Source organism: Coregonus lavaretus, assembly GCF_964263955.1.
Source record: "Coregonus lavaretus genome assembly, contig: HAP1_SCAFFOLD_47, whole genome shotgun sequence".
In the NCBI taxonomy this organism is placed as follows: domain Eukaryota; kingdom Metazoa; phylum Chordata; class Actinopteri; order Salmoniformes; family Salmonidae; genus Coregonus; species Coregonus lavaretus.
The window spans coordinates 1,451,369-1,471,185 of record NW_028161510.1 but is presented as its reverse complement, the minus strand read 5'-3'; the positions used below and the strand labels follow the sequence as shown (position 1 = coordinate 1,471,185).

At 42.9% G+C, this 19,817-nt stretch overlaps 1 protein-coding gene across 1 annotated transcript; it reads left to right on the top strand.

Moving 5' to 3' along the window:
* The first annotated feature begins 434 nt into the window (after window positions 1-434).
* Window positions 435-14,627, top strand: LOC311120469 (uncharacterized protein). Its single transcript, XM_084195054.1, has 3 exons — window positions 435-609; window positions 10,731-10,990; window positions 13,260-14,627. The coding sequence occupies exons 2-3, from the start codon at window positions 10,741-10,743 to the stop codon at window positions 14,348-14,350; spliced, it is 1,341 nt and encodes a 446-aa protein (XP_084051180.1). The 5' UTR covers window positions 435-609; window positions 10,731-10,740; the 3' UTR covers window positions 14,351-14,627.
* Window positions 14,628-19,817: the final 5,190 nt, after the last annotated feature.

Here is a 19,817-nt window from a genome sequence, read left to right as displayed (position 1 = left end):
CACATTGGTTATTGACACTTTAAAGCTGTGTTTGGACATTGGGCTATTTATCTTGACAACAGGAAGCAGCGACAGCCTCATTTTCAAATTATATTGGAGTATAGTTGAACTTAGCATTTTATTTTCCAATATTATTGTACTTAATCAGTAAAACACCGCTGAGTAAGTCCAAGAACGTGCTGTGATTTATTTACTTTTGATGCTATACACCAGAAATTGTGGAAAAGGGTTCTCTATGGTTAGTGCTAACCGGTATCCTTGGGACTAACCTTAACCCTCAACCATTAAACGTCAACTTCAATGGGGGGTAGGAACATCCCAGAGAGCATGGACATTTGCCCTACCTATACTTCGAAGTCGATACTCGATTGCTCTGGCCTGTCTGACTGAACGCAACAACGCCAGTCAAAGCGGAAGTTGCTGCCCTGCTAAAGGGTCGTGCTAGTATTAGCCTTTAAGCAAGATATCCTCCTCTCAATCTCCAAAATACATCAGCCACAGGACAACTTTGTTTGGACGTCATAAAGGACCATTAGCCTTAACTGGATAGATATAGCTAGCTACCTATTTTTCCACGTTAGCTAGCTGGGATTTTCTAAAAGGAATCTGGTGAGTTGGCTAATTTATGTTCAACAACAGCTGTAGCCAGATTGATGTTTTTGTGCACTTAAGGACGACAAATGTTTGCAGTCTAGCTAGTTATGACGATAATGTTACTAATTCCATTTTTGTGAAGTGTAAACAAACACGGCTGTGCGGCTATCACACTAAAGTTAATTTCCCGCCCAACTAGTCGTCGGTGCATGTTAGTCTGGAACTGTTCCGTTTAAAAGATGAATAGCTCAAATCAACCATACGGTTTTATTTTCAAGTCAATGCCTTTAAACGACGTTATGAATTTCTGCCAAAATACCAAAGGAGTTTTGTAGTTGATTTGGTTGCGTCCATGTTGAAATGACGTCATTAGTCGACATCAGAATTCCCTTCTTTGGCTAAAAATAGGCAAGACAAACGCGTTTTGGTGATTTCTGGTTTATCATCAGAATAAATAAATGACAAGAACGTTTTTAGAATCATTCAGCAGTTTTTACCTGATACAAGTACAATACCATTGGCAATTTAATGTTGAAAGTTCAATTTATATTCCTAAAACTTAAATTGAAAATGATGCTGTCATTGCTTCCTGTTCCGGACATTTGGATAAATAGCCAAATGTCAAAACACAGTTTTAATGTGTCAATCGATAACCAATATGCAGGAACAGTTCGTGATATATTGAAAACCTAAACATACAATTTCCTATCTAAAAATAAAATAACTAATTCTAATGATAATGGACCCGGAGGGAATGGCTTCCGTTTTATGGGCTCCTAACCAATTCTGCTATTTTGTGTTTTTTCGCATTGTTTGTAAATTATTTTGTACATAATGTTTCTGCCACCGTCTCTTATGACCGAAATGTGCTTCTAGATATCAGAACAGCGATTACTAATCTCGAAATGGACAAAGATTATTTTCCTTAATGAGTCGGACGCGAAGGATTTACTGCTGCGCCCGGACCATGAAACAAATCCACTTCATTCGCATTAAGAGCAGACGCCAATACAGGGGCCGCAGATCCGATTGTCTTGTGAGAGTCCGTTGGCGAGTGGGTAAACCGCCTCTACCATCCGTCCTTTTGACCAACGTGCAATCATTGGAGAATAAACTGGATGCGCTCTGTTCGAGACTATCCTACCAACTGAACAGTAAAAACTAATATCTTATGCTTCACCGAGTCGTGGCTGAAGGACGACATGGATAATATACAATTGGCTGGATTTTCCGTGCATCGGCAAGACAGACCAGTCAGAATTTTACATACACCTTAGCCAAATACATTTAAACTCAGTTTTTCACAATTCCTGACATTTAATCCTAGTAAAAATTCCCTGTTTTAGGTCAGTTAGGATCACCACTTTATTTTAAGAATGTGAAATGTCAGAATAATAGTAGAGAGAATGATTTCTTTCATCACATTCCCAGTGGGTCAGACGTTTACATACACTCAATTAGTATTTGGTAGCATTGCCTTTAAATTGTTTAACTTGGGTCAAACGTTTCGGGTAGCCTTCCACAAGCTTCCCACAATAAGTTGGGTGAATTTTGGCCCATTCCTCCTGACAGAGCTGGTGAAACTGTGTCAGGTTTGTAGGCCTCCTTGCTCGCACATGCTTTTTCAGTTCTGCCCACAAATATTCTATACGATTGAGGTCAGGCCTTTCCAATACCTTGACTTTGTTGTCCTTAAGCCATTTTGCCACAACTTTGGAAGTATGCTTCGGGTCATTGTCCATTTGGAAGACCCATTTGCGACCAAGCTTTAACTTCCTGACTGATGTCTTGACATGTTGCTTCAATATATCCACATAATTTTCCTTCCTCATGATGCCATCTATTTTGTGAAGTGCACCAGTCCCTCCTGCAGCAAAGCACCCCCACAGCATGATCCTGCCACCCCCGTGCTTCACTGTTGGGATGGTGTTCTTCGGCTTGCAAGCTCCCCCTTTTTCCACCAAACATAACAATGGTCATTATGGCCAAAAAGTTCTATTTTTGTTTAATCAGACCAGAGGACTATTCTCCAAAAAGTACGATCTTTGTCCCCATGTGCAGTTGCAAACCGTAGTCTGGCTTTTCTATGGTGGTTTTGGAGCAGTGGCTTCTTCCTTGCTGAGCGGCCTTTCAGGTTACATCAATATAGGACTGGTTTTACTGTGGATATAGATACTTTTCTACCTGTTTCCTCCAGCATCTTCACAAGGTCCTTTGCTGTTGTTCTGGGATTAATTTCCATTTTTCGCACCAAAGTACGTTCATCTCTAGGAGACAGAACGCGTCTCCTTCCTGAGCGGTATGACGGTTGCGTGGTCCCATGGTGTTTATACTTGCGTACTATTGTTTGTACAGATTAACGTGGTACCTTCAGGCGTTTGGAAATTGCTCCCAAAGATGAACCAGACTTGTGGTCTACTATTTATTTTCTGAAGTCTTGGCTGATTTATTTTCATTTTGCCATGATGTCAAGCAAAGAGGCACTGAGTTTGAAGGTAGGCCTTGAAAAATCCACAGGTACACCTCCAATTGACTCAAATGATGTCAATTAGCCTATCAGAAGCTTCTAAAGCCATGACATCAATTTCTGGAATTTTCCAAGCTGTTTAAAGGCACAGTCAACTTAGTGTATGTTAACTTCTGACCCACTGGAATTGTGATACAGTGAATTATATGTGAAATAATCTGTCTGTAAACAATTGTTGGAAAAATGACTTGTGTCATGCACAAAGTAGATGTCCTAACCGACTTGCCAAAACTATAGTTTGTTAACAAGACATTTTTAGAGTGGTTGAAAAACATGTTTTAATGACTCCAACCTAAGTGTATATAAACTTCCCACTTCAACTGTATCGTGGTGGTCTGTGTATTTGTCAATAACAGCTGGTGCGCGATCTTTAATATTAAGTCGAATCAAATCAAATCAAATCAAATTGTATTGGCCACATGCGCCGAATACAACAGGTGCAGACATTACAGTGAAATGCTTACTTACAGCCCTTAACCAACAGTGCACTTATTTTTAATAAAAAAAGTAGAATACAACAAAACGTGCAGAGTCAATGTGCGGGGGCAACGGCTAGTTGAGGTAGTTGCCTTTCAAAGGACTTTATGGCTACAGACGTGAGTGCTACGGGTCGGTAGTCATTTAGGCAGGTTACCTTGGTGTTCTTGGGCACAGGGACTATAGTGGTCTGCTTGAAACATGTAGGTACAGACTCGGTCAGGGACAGGTTGAAAATGTCAGCGAAGACACTTGCCAGTTGGTCAGCGCATGCTCTGAGTTTAAAAGGTCTTACTCACATCGGCTACAGAGAGCGTGAGCACACGGTCGTCCGGAACAGCTGGTGCTCTCATGCATGCTTCAGTGTTGCTTGCCTCGAAGAGCACATAGAAGTCCTTTAGCTCGTCTGGTGGGCTCGTGCCACTGGACAGCTCGCGGATGGGCTTCCGTTTGTAATCCGTAATAGTTTGCAAGCCCTGCCACATCCGACGAGCGTCAGAGCCGGTGTAGTAGGATTCAATCTTAGTCCTGGATAGACGCTTTGCCTGTTCTGATGGTTTGTTTGAGGGCATAGCAGGATTTCTTATAAGTGTCCGGATTAGTGTCCAGTTCCTTGAAAGCGGCAGCTCTAGCCTTTAGCTCATGCGGTTGTTCCCTGTAATCCATAGCTTCTGGTTGGGATATGTACGTACGGTCACTATGGGGAAGACGTCATTGATACACTTATTGATGAAGCCGGTGACTGAGGTGGTATACTCCTCAATGCCATTGGATGAATCCCGGAACGTATTCCAGTCTGTGCTAGCAAAACAGTTCTGTAGCTTAGCATCTGCGTCATGTGACCACTTACGTATTGAGCGAGTCACTGGTACTTCCTCCTTTAGTAGGATATAATTATGGTCAGATTTGCCAAATGGAGGGCGAGGGAGAGCGTTGTATGCGTCTCTGTGTGTGGAGTAAAGGTGGTCTAGAGTTTTTTCCCCTCTGGTTGCACATTTAACATGCTGGTAGAAATTAGGTAAAACAGATGTGAGTTTTCCTGCATTAAAGTCCCCGGCCACTAGGAGCGCTGCCTCTGGATGAGCGTTTTCCTGTTTATTTATGGCCTTATACAGCTCGTTGAGTGTGGTCTTAGTGCCAGCATCGGTTCGTGGTGGTAAATAGACTGCTACGAAAAATAGAGAAACTCTCTTGGTAAATAGTGTGGTCTACAGGCAAACAAAACTCAAGATAGTTCAATTTTGAGTCTTAAATGAGGACGGTAATAGTGTGGTATACATCTTATCATGTGATACTCTACCTCAGGGGAGCAAAACCTCGAGACATCCAAGACAAAGGAGATGATTGTGGACTACAGGAAAAAAAAAAAGAGGACTGAGCACGCCCCCATTCTCATCGACGGGGCTGTAGTGGAACAGGTTGAGAGCTTCAAGTTCCTTGGTGTCCACATCACCAACGAACTATCATGGTCCAAACACACAAAGACAGTCGTGAAGAGGGCACGACAAAGCCTATTCCCCCTCAGGAGACTGAAAAGATTTGGCATGGGTCCTCAGATCCTCAAAAAATTATACAGCTGCACCATCGAGAGCATCCTGACTGGTTGCATCACCGCCTGGTATGGCAATGGCTTGGCCTCCGACCGTAAGGCACTACAGAGGGTAGTGCGTACGGCCCAGTACATCACTGGGGCCAAGCTTCCTGCCATCCAGGACCTCTATACCAGGCGGTGTCAGAGGAAGGCCCTCAAAATTGTCAAAGACTCCAGCCACCCTAGTCATAGACTGTTCTCTCTGCTACTGCACGGCAAGCGGTACCGGAGCGCCAAGTCTAGGTCCAAGAGGCTTCTAAACAGCTTCTACCCCCAAGCCATAAGACTGCTGCACAGTTAATCAAATGGCCACCCAGACTATTTACATTGACCCCTTTTTACACTGCTGTTTATTATCTATGTATAGTCACTTACCCCCCACCTACATGTACATATTACCTCGTACCGCCTGTATATAGCCTCCTTACTGTTATTTTATTGTGTTTTCGTTTTGTTTTCGTTTTTTTAGCAAGTATTTTCTTAACCTGTCTTCTCCCCTTCATTTTACATTTACATTTTAGTCATTTAGCAGGCGCTCTTATCCAGAGCGACTTACAGGAGCAATTAGGGTTAAGTGCCTTGCTCAAGGGCACATCGACAGATTTTTCACCTAGTCGGCTCGGGGATTAGAACCAGCGACCTTTCGGTTACTGGCACTACGCTCTTAACCACTAAGCTACCTGCCGCCACTGATCATGGCTTTCACCTGGTCTGTCTGTCATGGAAACTGCAGGTGTTGCTAATGTTTTGTACACTCTGTGTATATGCAACTACAGTAATCATATATATTTTTCTTCTTCTTTTACGAGCACCAAAAACCCTGTTGTTTTGACAAGTGGCAATAAATCACTTTATATCGATTAGGGTAATCAGGTTGTATGTGCTGTTGAAACTACCACAACTCAAAAACCACATGGAAACTGGAGATGTGTATATATATTTTTACATCACTGGTTAGAGGACAAGCTGCAGAAGACAGCCAAACACACTTCAGTGTTGGATGTTGATACGCGGGTCGCCAAAACAGAAAGGGAAACGCAACAATTGTCTTAATGAAGTGTCTAAAGAAGTAATAGAGTAAGGGCTGCTTGTTCCTCAACTCAGCAGACAACAAAGTAGTTTGAATATACTTTAGTGAATAGAAATTAGAAAATTGACATCCAAACATATATATTTCATTCAACAATGAATAACTGAGCCGTATTGAAATAATAAATAGCATAAAATAAATGAAAATAAATTGTGTGCACACTTCAGAGAGACCTCTCTGGTTTAGGAGGAGTAGAGTTCATTCACGTTTAGTCCTTATCTCTGAGTGCAGCGCCCGAGATCACATGCAGATATGTCAGTCCAATGCGTCCAGCAGCTACAGGCGATGACCAGTTCAGCTCCGTGACGTCGGCAATAGCAAGGCAGTAGCACTACATTACGTTTTTGAGGCACAGTGATGTACGATGTGCAAGGATGCAACTCTGTCTAAACAGCATGCCTAAAACACGTGCAGAGCTAATTTTCATAAACGGGCATACTTTTTCTTCAGTGAAATGACGTCTCTAAAAGAATACATAGTGCCTTCAGAAAGTATTCACACCCCTGGACTTATTCCACATTTTGTTGTGTTACAGCCTGAATTTAAAATGGATTCAATTGAGAAAAGAAATGTCGGAGACCTACACACACAATACCCCATTATGTTTTTCGAAATTTTTACAAATGAATGAAAAGATTAAATGACTTGAGTCAATAAGTATTCAACCCCTTTGTTATGGCAAGCCTAAATAAGTTCAGGGGTAAAAATGTGCTTAACAAGTCACATAAGTTGCATGGACTCACTCTGTGTGCAATAATAGTGTTAACATGATTTTTGAATGACTACCTCATCTCTGTACCTCACACATACAATTATCTGTAAGGTCCCTCAGTCGAGCAGTGAATTTCAAACACAGATTCAACCACGAAGACCTGGGAGGTTTTTTCAATGCCTCCCAAAGAAGGGCACCTATTGGTAGATGGGTAAAAAAAAAAGCAGACATTGAATATCCCTTTGAGCATGATGAAGTTATTAATTACACTTTGAATGGTGTATCAATACACCCAGTCACTACAAAGATACAGGCATCCTTCCTAACTCAGTTGCCGGAGAGGAAGGAAACCGCTCAGGGATTTCACCATGAGGCTAATGGTGACTTTAAAACAGTTACAGAGTTTAATGGCTGTGATGGGATAAGACTGAGGATGTATAAAAAAAGAAAATTCCATTTAATCCATTTTGAATTCAGGCTGTAACACAACATAATGTGGAATAAGTCAATGGGTATGAATACTTTCTGAAGGCACTGTATGAAACTGAGTTTCATTCAAGTGCTTACAATACTGTATAGCATACCACTTGACAAACTTGAGGTATTGAAAGGTACTCACAACGTTGACATTCTCTAACCATCAGCTGCAGAGCTAACTACTAACCCTGGTTAGCATGGCTGATTTACAGACAAGATTAATACTAACATATTTTCAATAATCACTTTAACACCATTACCCATGGAGCTACGTTATACTGAGTTCTTCTAAGGCATTATAAAACAACTTACAGAAGTATTGCTTACCTATATGAAGTTTGGAAGCACAGTGATGTACGTTAAGCCAGTGGTTCTCAAACCTCTCCTCGGGGACCCCCAACAATTCCATGCTAATCATCAAGCCCTTGACTAGGTGAATCAGGTGAGGTAGTTCAGGGATACAACAACATGGTGAAACGTCTGGAGGAACCCGAGGAGAGGTTACCACTGTGACGAGCGAGGACGTGACGCTGTGTGTAAGCAGCATGCCTAAAACACATGCAGAGCTAGTCATTTGCATAACCTAGGACCTAGGTCAGTGGTATTCAAAGTCAGGGTCGCGGGGGAACTGCAATGGGGTCATCAAATTTAGAAAATATATATTATTTTTCTTTTGAAAAGAAATTGAGTACAGGTTAATGTATGGGAAGGTAATTTGAAAAACACTTATTGTGTACATTTATTGGTTTCTTTTCATTTTGATAAGAGATGAATGTAGGAATTGAAGGTTACAGGTAACTGCCAAAATAAAGGAAACATCAACATAGTGTCTTATTAGGGCGTTGGGTCACCATGAGCAAGAACAGCTTCACTGCACCTTGGCATAGATTCTACAAGTGTCTGGAACTCTATTGGAGGGATGCGACACCATTCTTCCATGATAAATTCCATCATTTGGTGTTTTGATGATGGTGGTGGAAAACGCTGACTCTGGCGCCGCTCCAGAATCTCCCATAAGTGTTCAACAGGGTTGAGATCTGGTGACTGAGACGGCCATGGTACAGTGAGGGGAAAAAAGTATTTGATCCCCTGCTGATTTTGTACGTTTGCCCACTGACAAAGAAATGATCAGTCTATAATTTTAATGGTAGGTTTATTTGAACAGTGAGAGACAGAATGACAACAAAAAAATCCAGAAAAACGCATTTAAAAAATGTTATAAATTGATTTGCATTTTAATGAGGGAAATAAGTATTTGACCCCCTCTCAATCAGAAAGATTTCTGGTTCCCAGGTGTCTTTTATACAGGTAACGAGCTGAGATTAGGAGCACACTCTTAAAGGGAGTGCTCCTAATCTCAGCTTGTTACCTGTATAAAAGACACCTGTCCACAGAAGCAATCAATCAATCAGATTCCAAACTCTCCACCATGGCCAAGACCAAAGAGCTCTCCAAGGATGTCAGGGACAAGATTGTAGACCTACACAAGGCTGGAATGGGCTACAAGACCATCGCCAAGCAGCTTGGTGAGAAGGTGACAACAGTTGGTGCGATTATTCGCAAATGGCAGAAACACAAAATAACTGTCAATCTCCCTCGGCCTGGGGCTCCATGCAAGTTCACACCTCGTGGAGTTGTAATGATCATGAGAACGGTGAGGAATCAGCCCAGAACTACACGGGAGGATCTTGTCAATGATCTCAAGGCAGCTGGGACCATAGTCACCAAGAAAACAATTGGTAACACACTACGCCGTGAAGGACTGAAATCCTGCAGCACCCGCAAGGTCCCCTGCTCAAGAAAGCACATATACAGGGCCGTCTGAAGTTTTCCAATGAACATCTGAATGATTCAGAGGAGAACTGGGTGAAAGTGTTGTGGTCAAATGAGACCAAAATGGAGCTCTTTGGCATCAACTCAACTCGCAATGTTTGGAGGGGGAGGAATGCTGCCTATGACCCCAAGAACACTATCCCCACCATCAAACATGGAGGTGGAAACATTATGCTTTGGGGGTGTTTTTCTGCTAAGGTGACAGGACAACTTCACTGCATCAAAGGGACAATGAATGGGGCCATGTACCATCAAATCTTGGGTGAGAACCTCCTTCCCTCAGCCAGGGCATTGAAAATGGGTCGTGGATGGGTATTCCAGCATGACAATGACCCAAAACACACTGCCAAGGCAACAAAGGAGTGGCTCAAGAAGAAGCACATTAAGGTCCTGGAGTGGCCTAGACAGTCTCCAGACCTTAATCCCATAGAAAATCTGTGGAGGTAGCTGAAGGTTCGAGTTGCCAAACGTCAGCCTCGAAACCTTAATGACTTGGAGAAGATCTGCAAAGAGGAGTGGAACAAAATCCCTCCTGAGATATGTGCAAACCTGGTGGCCAACTACAAGAAACGTCTGACCTCTGTGATTGCCAACAAGGGTTTTGCCACCAAGTACTAAGTTATGTTTTGCAGAGGGGTCAAATACTTATTTCCCTCATTAAAATGCAAATCAATTTATAACTTTTTTGACATGCGTTTTTCTGGATTGTTTTGTTGTTATTCTGTCTCTCACTGTTAAAATAAACCTACCATTAAAATTATAGACTGATCATGTCTTTGTCAGTGGGCAAACGTACAAAATCAGCAGGGGATCAAATACTTTTTTCCCTCACTGTATATGGTTTACATCGTTTTCATGCTCATCAAACCATTCAGAGACCACTGGTGTCCTGTGGATGGGGGCGTTGTCATCCTATGGGGGCATTGCCATGGTAGCCAAAATAATGGCCTACCCAGCATTTTTATACATGATCCTAAGCATGATGGGATGTTAATTGGTTAATTAACTCAGGAACCACACCTGTGTGGAAGCACCTGCTTTCAATACACTTCGTATCCCTCATTGACTCAAGTGTTTCCTTTTATTTTGTCAGTTATTTGATGATGTAAAAATTAAACCATTTACAGATTTTAAGGATTAGATTTGGGGTGGGGTCGTGAGAAATTGTGGGGGGGGAAATGGGGTCCAGAAATTCTTGCCGAAAGAATGGCGTCCTCACTGAGAAAATGTGTATACCACTGACCTAGGTGCATCACTATCAGAGTTCAGAGAGGGGTTGGAAGGATACAGACTGTACCTCTCAAAGCACTAAAATAACAAGGGTTACACAAAGCTGTTTTGTCAATCACTCATATCGATATCACATTGAAATCAATAGAGAGTGGTCATCTAAAGTGTATGGACTTCCTGCTCTCTTCTTCTACTACAGGTCATCTAAAATGTATGGACTTCCTGCTGTCTTCTTCTACTACAGGGCATCTAAAGTGTATGGACTTCCTGCTGTCTTCTTCTACTACTGGTCATCTAAAGTGTATGGACTTCCTGCTGTCTTGCCATTGACAGATTCAGTGAAATCGGAGGAGCAGGGAATGTCTTGGTTACTCCAACTGAAAGAGGACATCAGAAAGATACAGGAAGAATCTAGTGTGGCACCCATGAGTCACAGCCAGTCTGACGATGACGAAGCGGGTAAGAAGAATGGTGGATTACATGTGGGTCATGGAAGGGGTCTATGTGGGTCACGGGATGACCTTGCAATTTTAGAATTTTCGGGATGGAAAAATGCTGTCAGTGTGAACGTAAGTGACTAAAACCAAATAGAAATTATATAGAAAAGATAATGGACCTATATACTTTTCAATAATAGGCTATAATCTTTGAGAATTTAAAGAGAAAAAAGCTGCTAGCCAATCCGGCCCTTTTGATTTTGTTTTAATGCTGGAGCATAGGAGTACAGCATTAGCCATGTCAAAATGTGTAGGGTTGTAGGAAATGGTCTTAAACTGCAACATGTTATTTCAGCTCCATGGCAGGATGTACAGTGGGGAAAAAAAGTATTTAGTCAGCCACCAATTGTGCAAGTTCTCCCACTTAAAAAGATGAGAGAGGCCTGTAATTTTCATCATAGGTACACGTCAACTATGACAGACAAAATGAGGGGGAAAAATCCAGAAAATCACATTGTAGGATTTTTTATGAATTTATTTGCAAATTATGGTGGAAAATAGGTATTTGGTCAATAACAAATGTTTCTCAATACTTTGTTATATACCCTTTGTTGGCAATGACACAGGTCAAACGTTTTCTGTAAGTCTTCACAAGGTTTTCACACACTGTTGCTGGTATTTTGGCCCATTCCTCCATGCAGATCTCCTCTAGAGCAGTGATGTTTTGGGGCTGTCGCTGGGCAACACGGACTTTCAACTCCCTCCAAAGATTTTCTATGGGGTTGAGATCTGGAGACTGGCTAGGCCACTCCAGGACCTTGAAATGCTTCTTACGAAGCCACTCCTTCGTTGCCCGGGCGGTGTGTTTGGGATCATTGTCATGCTGAAAGACCCAGCCACGTTTCATCTTCAATGCCCTTGCTGATGGAAGGAGGTTTTCACTCAAAATCTCACGATACATGGCCCCATTCATTCTTTCCTTTACACGGATCAGTCGTCCTGGTCCCTTTGCAGAAAAACAGCCCCAAAGCATAATGTTTCCACCCCCGTGCTTCACAGTAGGTATGGTGTTCTTTGGATGCAACTCGGCATTCTTTGTCCTCCAAACACGACGAGTTGAGTTTTTACCAAAAAGTTATATTTTGGTTTCATCTGACCATATGACATTCTCCCAATCCTCTTCTGGATCATCCAAATGCACTCTAGCAAACGTCAGACATGCCTGGATATGTACTGGCTTAAGCAGGGGGACACGTCTGGCACTGCAGGATTTGAGTCCCTGGCGGCGTAGTGTGTTACTGATGGTAGGCTTTGTTACTTTGGTCCCAGCTCTCTGCAGGTCATTCACTAGGTCCTCCCGTGTGGTTCTGGGATTTTTGCTCACCGTTCTTGTGATCATTTTGACCCCACGGGGTGAGATCTTGCGTGGAGCCCCAGATCGAGGGAGATTATCAGTGGTCTTGTATGTCTTCCATTTCCTAATAATTGCTCCCACAGTTGATTTCTTCAAACCAAGCTGCTTACCTATTGCAGATTCAGTCTTCCCAGCCTGGTGCAGGTCTACAATTTTGTTTCTGGTGTCCTTTGACAGCTCTTTGGTCTTGGCCATAGTGGAGGAGACTGTTTGAGGTTGTGGACAGGTGTCTTTTATACTGATACTGATAACAAGTTCAAACAGGTGCCATTAATACAGGTAACAAGTGGAGGACAGAGGAGCCTCTTAAAGAAGAAGTTACAGGTCTGTGAGAGCCAGAAATCTTGCTTGTTTGTAGGTGACCAAATATTTATTTTCCACCATAATTTGCAAATAAATTCATTCAAAATCCTACAATGTGATTTTCTGGAGAGAAAAAATCTCAATTTGTCTGTCATAGTTGACGTGGACCTATGATGAAAATTACAGGCCTCTCTCATCTTTTTAAGTGGGAGAACTTGCACAATTGGTGGCTGACTAAATACTTTTTTTCTCCACTGTATCTTTTAAAACGTATGCTTTTGTCTGTGTGTTTTTTCACCGCTCAACCCTTGTGGTTGGTTGCGACTCAAAAGACAGCTGTATTGGTCAGGAAGCAAAAAAAGGTTGGGAACACCTGGATTAAACTACAATCTGCTCCTGTAACAGTTCATTGATTGATCAATATTTATTAATTGATCCATATTTGCAAAACGTTTCTATTCAGTGTTATATAGCAGCTCATCTGTGTTGGATAGGGAAGATACTTCAACACTAGTTTATTGTTAAATACTTTGGTACATATGAGGAACCTTAACTTCATGTCTTTGTTTCACAGGGGACAGCCCTAACGGTCGCTCACTCAGCGGGAAGGGATTATCTGGGAAGACTCCAGGGTTGAAAGGGATCCAGCGACCTTATAGCTGTGATGTGTGTAAGAAGACTTTCACTCAGTCAGTAAACCTACGAAGACACCAAAGAGTACACACTGGAGAGAAACCTTACAGTTGTGATCATTGTGGGAAGAGTTTTGCTCGTTCGGGACCCCTGACTATTCATAAGCGTGTACACACTGGAGCGAAACCTTACAGGTGTGGTCTGTGTGGGAAAAGCTTTGCTCGTTTGGGAGCCCTGACTATTCACAAGCGTGTACACACTGGAGAGGAACCTTACAGCTGTGATCAATGTGGGAGGAGTTGCAAAGATACCACAGCCCTGAATGAACACATGCGTACACACACAGGAGAGAAACCTTTTAGCTGCTACGTCTGTGGAATGAGTTTTTCTCGACAAAGCAACCTGAATGTACACATGCGTACACACACAGGAGAGAAGCCTTACATCTGTGATCAATGTGGGAAGAGATACACTCATGCAGGTGAATTGACAAAACACATACGTGCGCACACTGGAGAGAAACCCTACAGCTGTGACCAGTGTGGGAAGAGTTTTGCTCGAACTGATTACCTGACTGAACACAAGGTAACACACACTGGAGAGAAGCCTCATAGTTGTGATATATGTGGAAAGGGCTTCACTCGGCCTAACTGCTTGGCTGCACACAAGCTAACACACACAGGAGAGAAGCCCTACCTCTGCTCAGACTGTGGGAAGAGCTTCTATACACCAGCAAAGTTGAAAGAGCACGAGCGATCACACACAGGAGAGAACCCTTACAGGTGTGGTCTGTGTGGGAAGATCTTTGCTTGTTTGGGATCCCTGACTAAACACAAGCGTGTACACACTGGAGAGAAACCATACAGCTGTGGTCTGTGTGGGAAGAGCTTTGCTTTTTCGGGATCCCTGACTAAACACAAGCGTGTACACACTGGAGAGAAACCTTACAGCTGTGACCAGTGTGGGAAGAGCTTCACTCAGTCAACAAACCTGACTAAGCACAGACGCATTCACTCTGGAGAGATGCCCTAAAGCTGTGATCTATGTGGGTTGAACTTCACTCAGTCATGTTCTCTGGCAAGACACAATAGTAGGAGTCACACAGGAGAGAAGCTGTACAGCTGGGATGTATGTGCGATGAACTTAGCTTATTAGTGTCTTATTTCATGGGCTCATATTGTCAATTAAATAATGTAGAATATTGTAGCAATGTTATAATAAGAGTTCATGTTTTAATTCAATTTGAATGCATATATTAATACATACCATGTTATTTTGCTTTTAGTAAGATTAAATACAAAGCTCCTATGAACTTTGGCATTCCTTATTCTTCAGAGAACAACAAAAAAATGCAGCAAGTTTGACCAGAAGTAAGATTAGTTACAGGAAGCATCATCCATGTAGACACAATAGTTTTTATCTCCTATTGAGGAAGACTAATGACCGGGCTGCTGCACAGTCACTATGGGAGCTCTTTCTAGAGCGGCCGGTTAAATTAGGCATACAAGTATTTTTTTCCGAACTCAAATGGCATGAAAAATACGGGGGGCACTCTGTATGAACGTCGCTGGCTAAACTATCACTCAAATAACGGCCAACCCTTGTCAGTATTGATCCTACGTCAAATGAAACAACAAATTAAATAACAAAGCAACTTATTTGTTTCTGTAAGTGAGGACCTGGTGGACTGTATATTCTTTAGGTTACTTTATGTGTTCTCTCCCGTGTGCTGGTAAGGGCACAGATGGCAGACAGGTAGGATTCCAGTTGAAGGGCACAGATGGCAGACAGGTAGGATTCCAGTTGAAGGGCACAGATGGCAGACAGGTAGGATTCCAGTTGAAGGGCACGGATGGCAGACAGGTAGGATTCCTGTTGAAGGGCACAGATGGCAGACAGGTAGGATTCCAGTTGAAGGGCACAGATGGCAGACAGGTAGGATTCCAGTTGAAGGGCACAGATGGCAGACAGGTAGGATTCCAGTTGAAGGGCACAGATGGCAGACAGGTAGGATTCCAGTTGAAGGGCACAGATGGCAGACAGGTAGGATTCCAGTTGAAGGGCACAGATGGCAGACAGGTAGGATTCCAGTTGAAGGGCACAGATAGAAGACAGGTAGGATTCCAGTTGAAGGGCACATATGGCAGACAGGTAGGATTCCAGTTGAAGGGCACAGATAGAAGACAGGTAGGATTCCAGTTGAAGGGCACAGATGGCAGACAGGTAGGATTCCAGTTGAAGGGCACAGATGGCAGACAGGTAGGATTCCAGTTGAAGGGCACAGATGGAAGACAGGTATAAGGGAGAATGGGACACAGAAATTGAGTTTAAAGAGTTTACTGAGTAGAACATCAATCTTCTGATATAATTTTTCAAGATAAATTAGTCTGGCTCTGGCCCACCCTCCAGTAAAGTAGATGGCAGCAATGCACCATTAACATTGGATACCAACCATCGGTAAACCCCACCGAAGAAGAAGTATACTTATATAAACAATGGTTGATAAATGAAGATAGTTCACTCAGGCCCGTTTACCATTGAAAACCATTGGGGAAAATAGTCAGTTCTGGTCTACTTAACTCATGGACTTTCATTGAACCACAAAAAAACGAGACTCCCTAAAAACACCCCACTTTGATACAAGTGACTTCGTAACAGGTTAGTAAAGCATTTTCGCTAACCCTTTTCCTAAACTCCTACATTAATTATCATAACCTGCTGCGAAAAGTCGTAGCTGTATTTAAGTGGCGTGTTTTAGGGAGTCCCATAACAACAAACAGCGAATGGAGTGTCTCGCTTCCTCTTCTGTCTCTACTATGTAGATTCTCGATTGCTCTGGCCTGTGTCAAAGCGGAAGTTGCTGCCCTGCTACTAAAAATGGTAGCCAGCTAAAAGAGTCGTGCCAGTAGCTTTCAAGCAAGATATTCTCATCTCAATCTAAAAATACAGCGCAGTCGTAAAGGACCATTAGCCAAAACTGACGAGATATAGCTTACCTCCCTTTCCACGTGGAAGAAAACGGTGGACAGAGACTTGCTAGCTACGTAGATGGCTTTTCTACAATGAATCTGGTCAGTTGCCTAGCTATTGTTCAACAACAGCTTTAGCCGGATTTGTTTTTGTGCCCTCATGAACGACGAATGTTTACAGTCTAGTTATGATGATAATGTTACCAATCCCAGTTTTCTGAAGTCCAAACAAACCCGCGATTGCAAGTATGACACGGAAGTTTCCGCCAAACTAGTCGTCGGTAAACGTTAGCTAGTCTTAAATTGCTCCATTTAAAAGATAAATAGCTCAAATCAACCATAACGTAACCTTTATTTTTCATGTCGATGCCTTTAAACGATGTTATGAATTGCTACAAAAAGAATACGTTCTGTATTTGATTTGGTTGCGGCCATGTTGGTATGACGTCATTATTCGAGATCTGAGTTCAGTTCTTTACATCCGGGAAGTGTCTGGAAGTATTTAGCTGCCGAAACGCAAATGGACAAATGATAAATCAATATCATGTTTGCAATTCCTTTTCCTAAATGGGTATGCGTTTCCTAAATGGGTATTTTCATGGTTGAGTATGCCTATTGTCTGCCAATTTGAAAAATAAATAGAAATGTGTGTTTTGATATTTCATTTCCATGTTAATATCCAGTTCAACACTGAAACATTTAAAAATCTAAAGGAAAAACCTTAAATAATTTCTCATGTTTGCCATGTCATTTCCTTGTTGTGATAGGATGAATTGTGACAAAAATAATTGGCAATTGACAATGCTTTTCCATACTCTGTGGTTTAAGACTGTCAAAATTCAAATGATCAATAAAATTCGATAAATCAATCGCAATACGTCATTTTGCTATTTCCTTTCCTCATTTGTCTTATCGTTTTCGACCTATGCTGATTGTCAATCAAACACTGTGGGCGGGGTTTCGGTAACGTGAGGCAGAAGAGCAGAGAGGTTGCCTGTGTTTGCTGGCAGAACGGGCTGGGCCTTACAGAGAAGAGGAAGCGAGCCGGTGAATGGTGGTTGGAACAGGCCTCGTGTAGCTCAGTTGGTAGAGCATGGCGTTTGCAACGCCAGGGTTGTGGGTTCGATTCCCACGGGGGGGGTGGGGGGCTGTATGAAAAATGTATGCACTCTGGATAAGAGCGTCTGCTAAATGACTAAAATGTAACAGCACGCTTGTTTGAAATGGATAAGTGTCGCGGTAGCTATTGATAAAGAAGAACATCAAGACGAACCAGCTGCTTTACAAGTGGGATGCACTGTTGAGAGCTACATCCCGAGGGGTTCGTGCTGATTGTACGGAGATTGTGACCGCCGGTTAAATGGCGTCCCTTGTGAAGGCAAGAACAAGGAGTATGTCAGGAGTGCAGTATTATCATAAGGAGACGTATACTTGGAATACGGAGAAGGAATGGAGGGGAAAAGAGAGGCAGAGGAGGTCTGAGAGAGAGAGCGAGGGAGGAAGAGGGTGAGCTTGAGTCAGTTAAAAATGGCGGGGAAAAGGGAGAAGGTTTGTTAAAGAAGAGTGGTAGGATGTGTTAGTAGAGTGAGCTGAAGACAGGAGGAGAAATGGAAGTGAATGAGGGCGACGTATCGGAGGTGGTAGGTGTGGTGAAGTTCTCGGAGCCCGAGGCTTGCATCGAGGGTCAGGATAAAAATGAGTCTGTGACAGTAGGAGTGAAGTTTTGGGGGAAAATGGACCCTGATCCATTTGTGGTTTCAGGGTGGGTGAAAACAGAGTTGGGTGCTGTGGAATCGGTGAGGGTAACCAGAAGTGGTCTGGTGATAATTGTTTGTGTTTCTGCTGGTCAGAGGGGCCAGGCGCTCCATGTTAAACGAATGGGGGCAAGAGATAATATATATCATACAATTATGAATTGTTTCGCTCTCAAGAAAAGGGTGCCATTGAAAGGAGTGATTACTGGGATAGCGGTAAATGTGAAAGTTGACCAACTGAAGGGGAAGATTCCCGGTGTTTGTGATGCTCGTAGTTTGGTGCGACGCAGACAGGGTGGTGTGAGTGGAGAAACAGAAGAGTCGTTGTCTGTTCTTTTGAGTTTTGATGTTGAGTCTTTGCCTGACAAAGTGATGTTAGGATATATAAGTTATCCTGTACGAGCTTTTGTGCCAAATACATTACGTTGTTACAGGTGTCAAGCTTATGGGCATGTGGCAGCAGTGTGTAGGAGGGAGGTTCCTAGGTGTGAGAAGTGTGCAGAAGGGCATGAGACAAAGGAATGTGTTGCATTGGGGAAAGTAGTGGTATATGTTAATTGTAAGGGGCTGGGGATCAGAAATGTCCGGTACAAGAGAGGCAGGTTGAGGTTTCCAGGGTTAGAGTAGTGCAGAAGTTGTCATATGCTGAGGCAGTGAAGAAAGTAGAGGAAGATGGGTCAAGGGGGGGGGAGTGGTGAGAGTAGTAGAGATGTACCAGTACAGAGGGATAGGCCAACAAGTTATATGTTTCAGTAAGATTGGATTTTTAGCATTTATAACAATGGATATCAACTGTACTGCAGGGATGGAACGTAAGTCGCCGAAGATTGAGGTTGTGGTGGCAGCTGCAGAGAGGTATTTGGGTGTGCGAGACTTTACGTCAGAAGAGTTACAGGGAGTGTTAAGTGGTGGTGTCCCGTCCTTTCAGGCTGTTGGCCTGAAGTAGGACTAAATAGATATAAATAGATACAAATAGAGTAGGGTGGTGTTTTTTTATTGAGTGTTAGATGGTAGGTTTTTTTAATGTAATTTTTTGAGAAAAGTATAAGGGAGTTATACTCCAGTCAAGTAGGGGGCGGTAATGCAACATTTATTGGATGCCAACCGCCGTTAAACCTCATCGAAGAAGAAGTGCTTGCTGGCAACCGTCACTTCCGGTCGTAGCTGTCAAGTCAAATCAATTTTTATATGCCACTTGCGCCGAATACAACAGGTGTAAACATTACCGTGAAATGCTTACTTACAGCCCTTAACCAACAATGCATTTATTTTTTAATAAAAAAAGTAAAATTAAACAACAACAACAAAAAAGTGTTGAGAAAAAAAGAGCAGAAGTAAAATAAAATAACAGTAGGGAGGCTATATACAGGGGGGGTACCGGTGCAGAGTCAATGTGCGGGGGCACCGGGGTGGGGGGGGGGCAGTGCAAATAGTCCGGGTAGCCATGATTAGCTGTTCAGGAGTCTTATGGCTTGGGGGTAGAAGCTGTTGAGAAGCCTTTTGGACCTAGACTTGACGCTCCGGTACCGCTTGCCGTGCGGTAGCAGAGAGAACAGTCTATGACTAGGGTGGCTGGAGTCTTTGACAATTTTGACGGCCTTCCTCTGACACCGCCTGGTATAGAGGTCCTGGATGGCAGGAAGCTTGTGTACTGGGCCGTACGCACTACCCTCTGTAGTGCCTTGCGGTCGGAGGCTGAGCAGTTGCCATACCAGGCAGTGATGCAACCAGTCAGGATGCTCTCGATGGTGCAGCTGTAGAACTTTCTGAGGACCC

Bases quoted from the DNA above. Each gene is read 5' to 3' on its own strand.
- LOC311120469 (XM_084195054.1), top strand. From the start codon at position 10,741: ATGTATGGACTTCCTGCTGTCTTCTTCTACTACAGGGCATCTAAAGTG. The intron at 10,991-13,259 runs GTAAGAAGAATG...TTTGTTTCACAG, and splicing joins GTCTGACGATGACGAAGCGG to GGGACAGCCCTAACGGTCGC.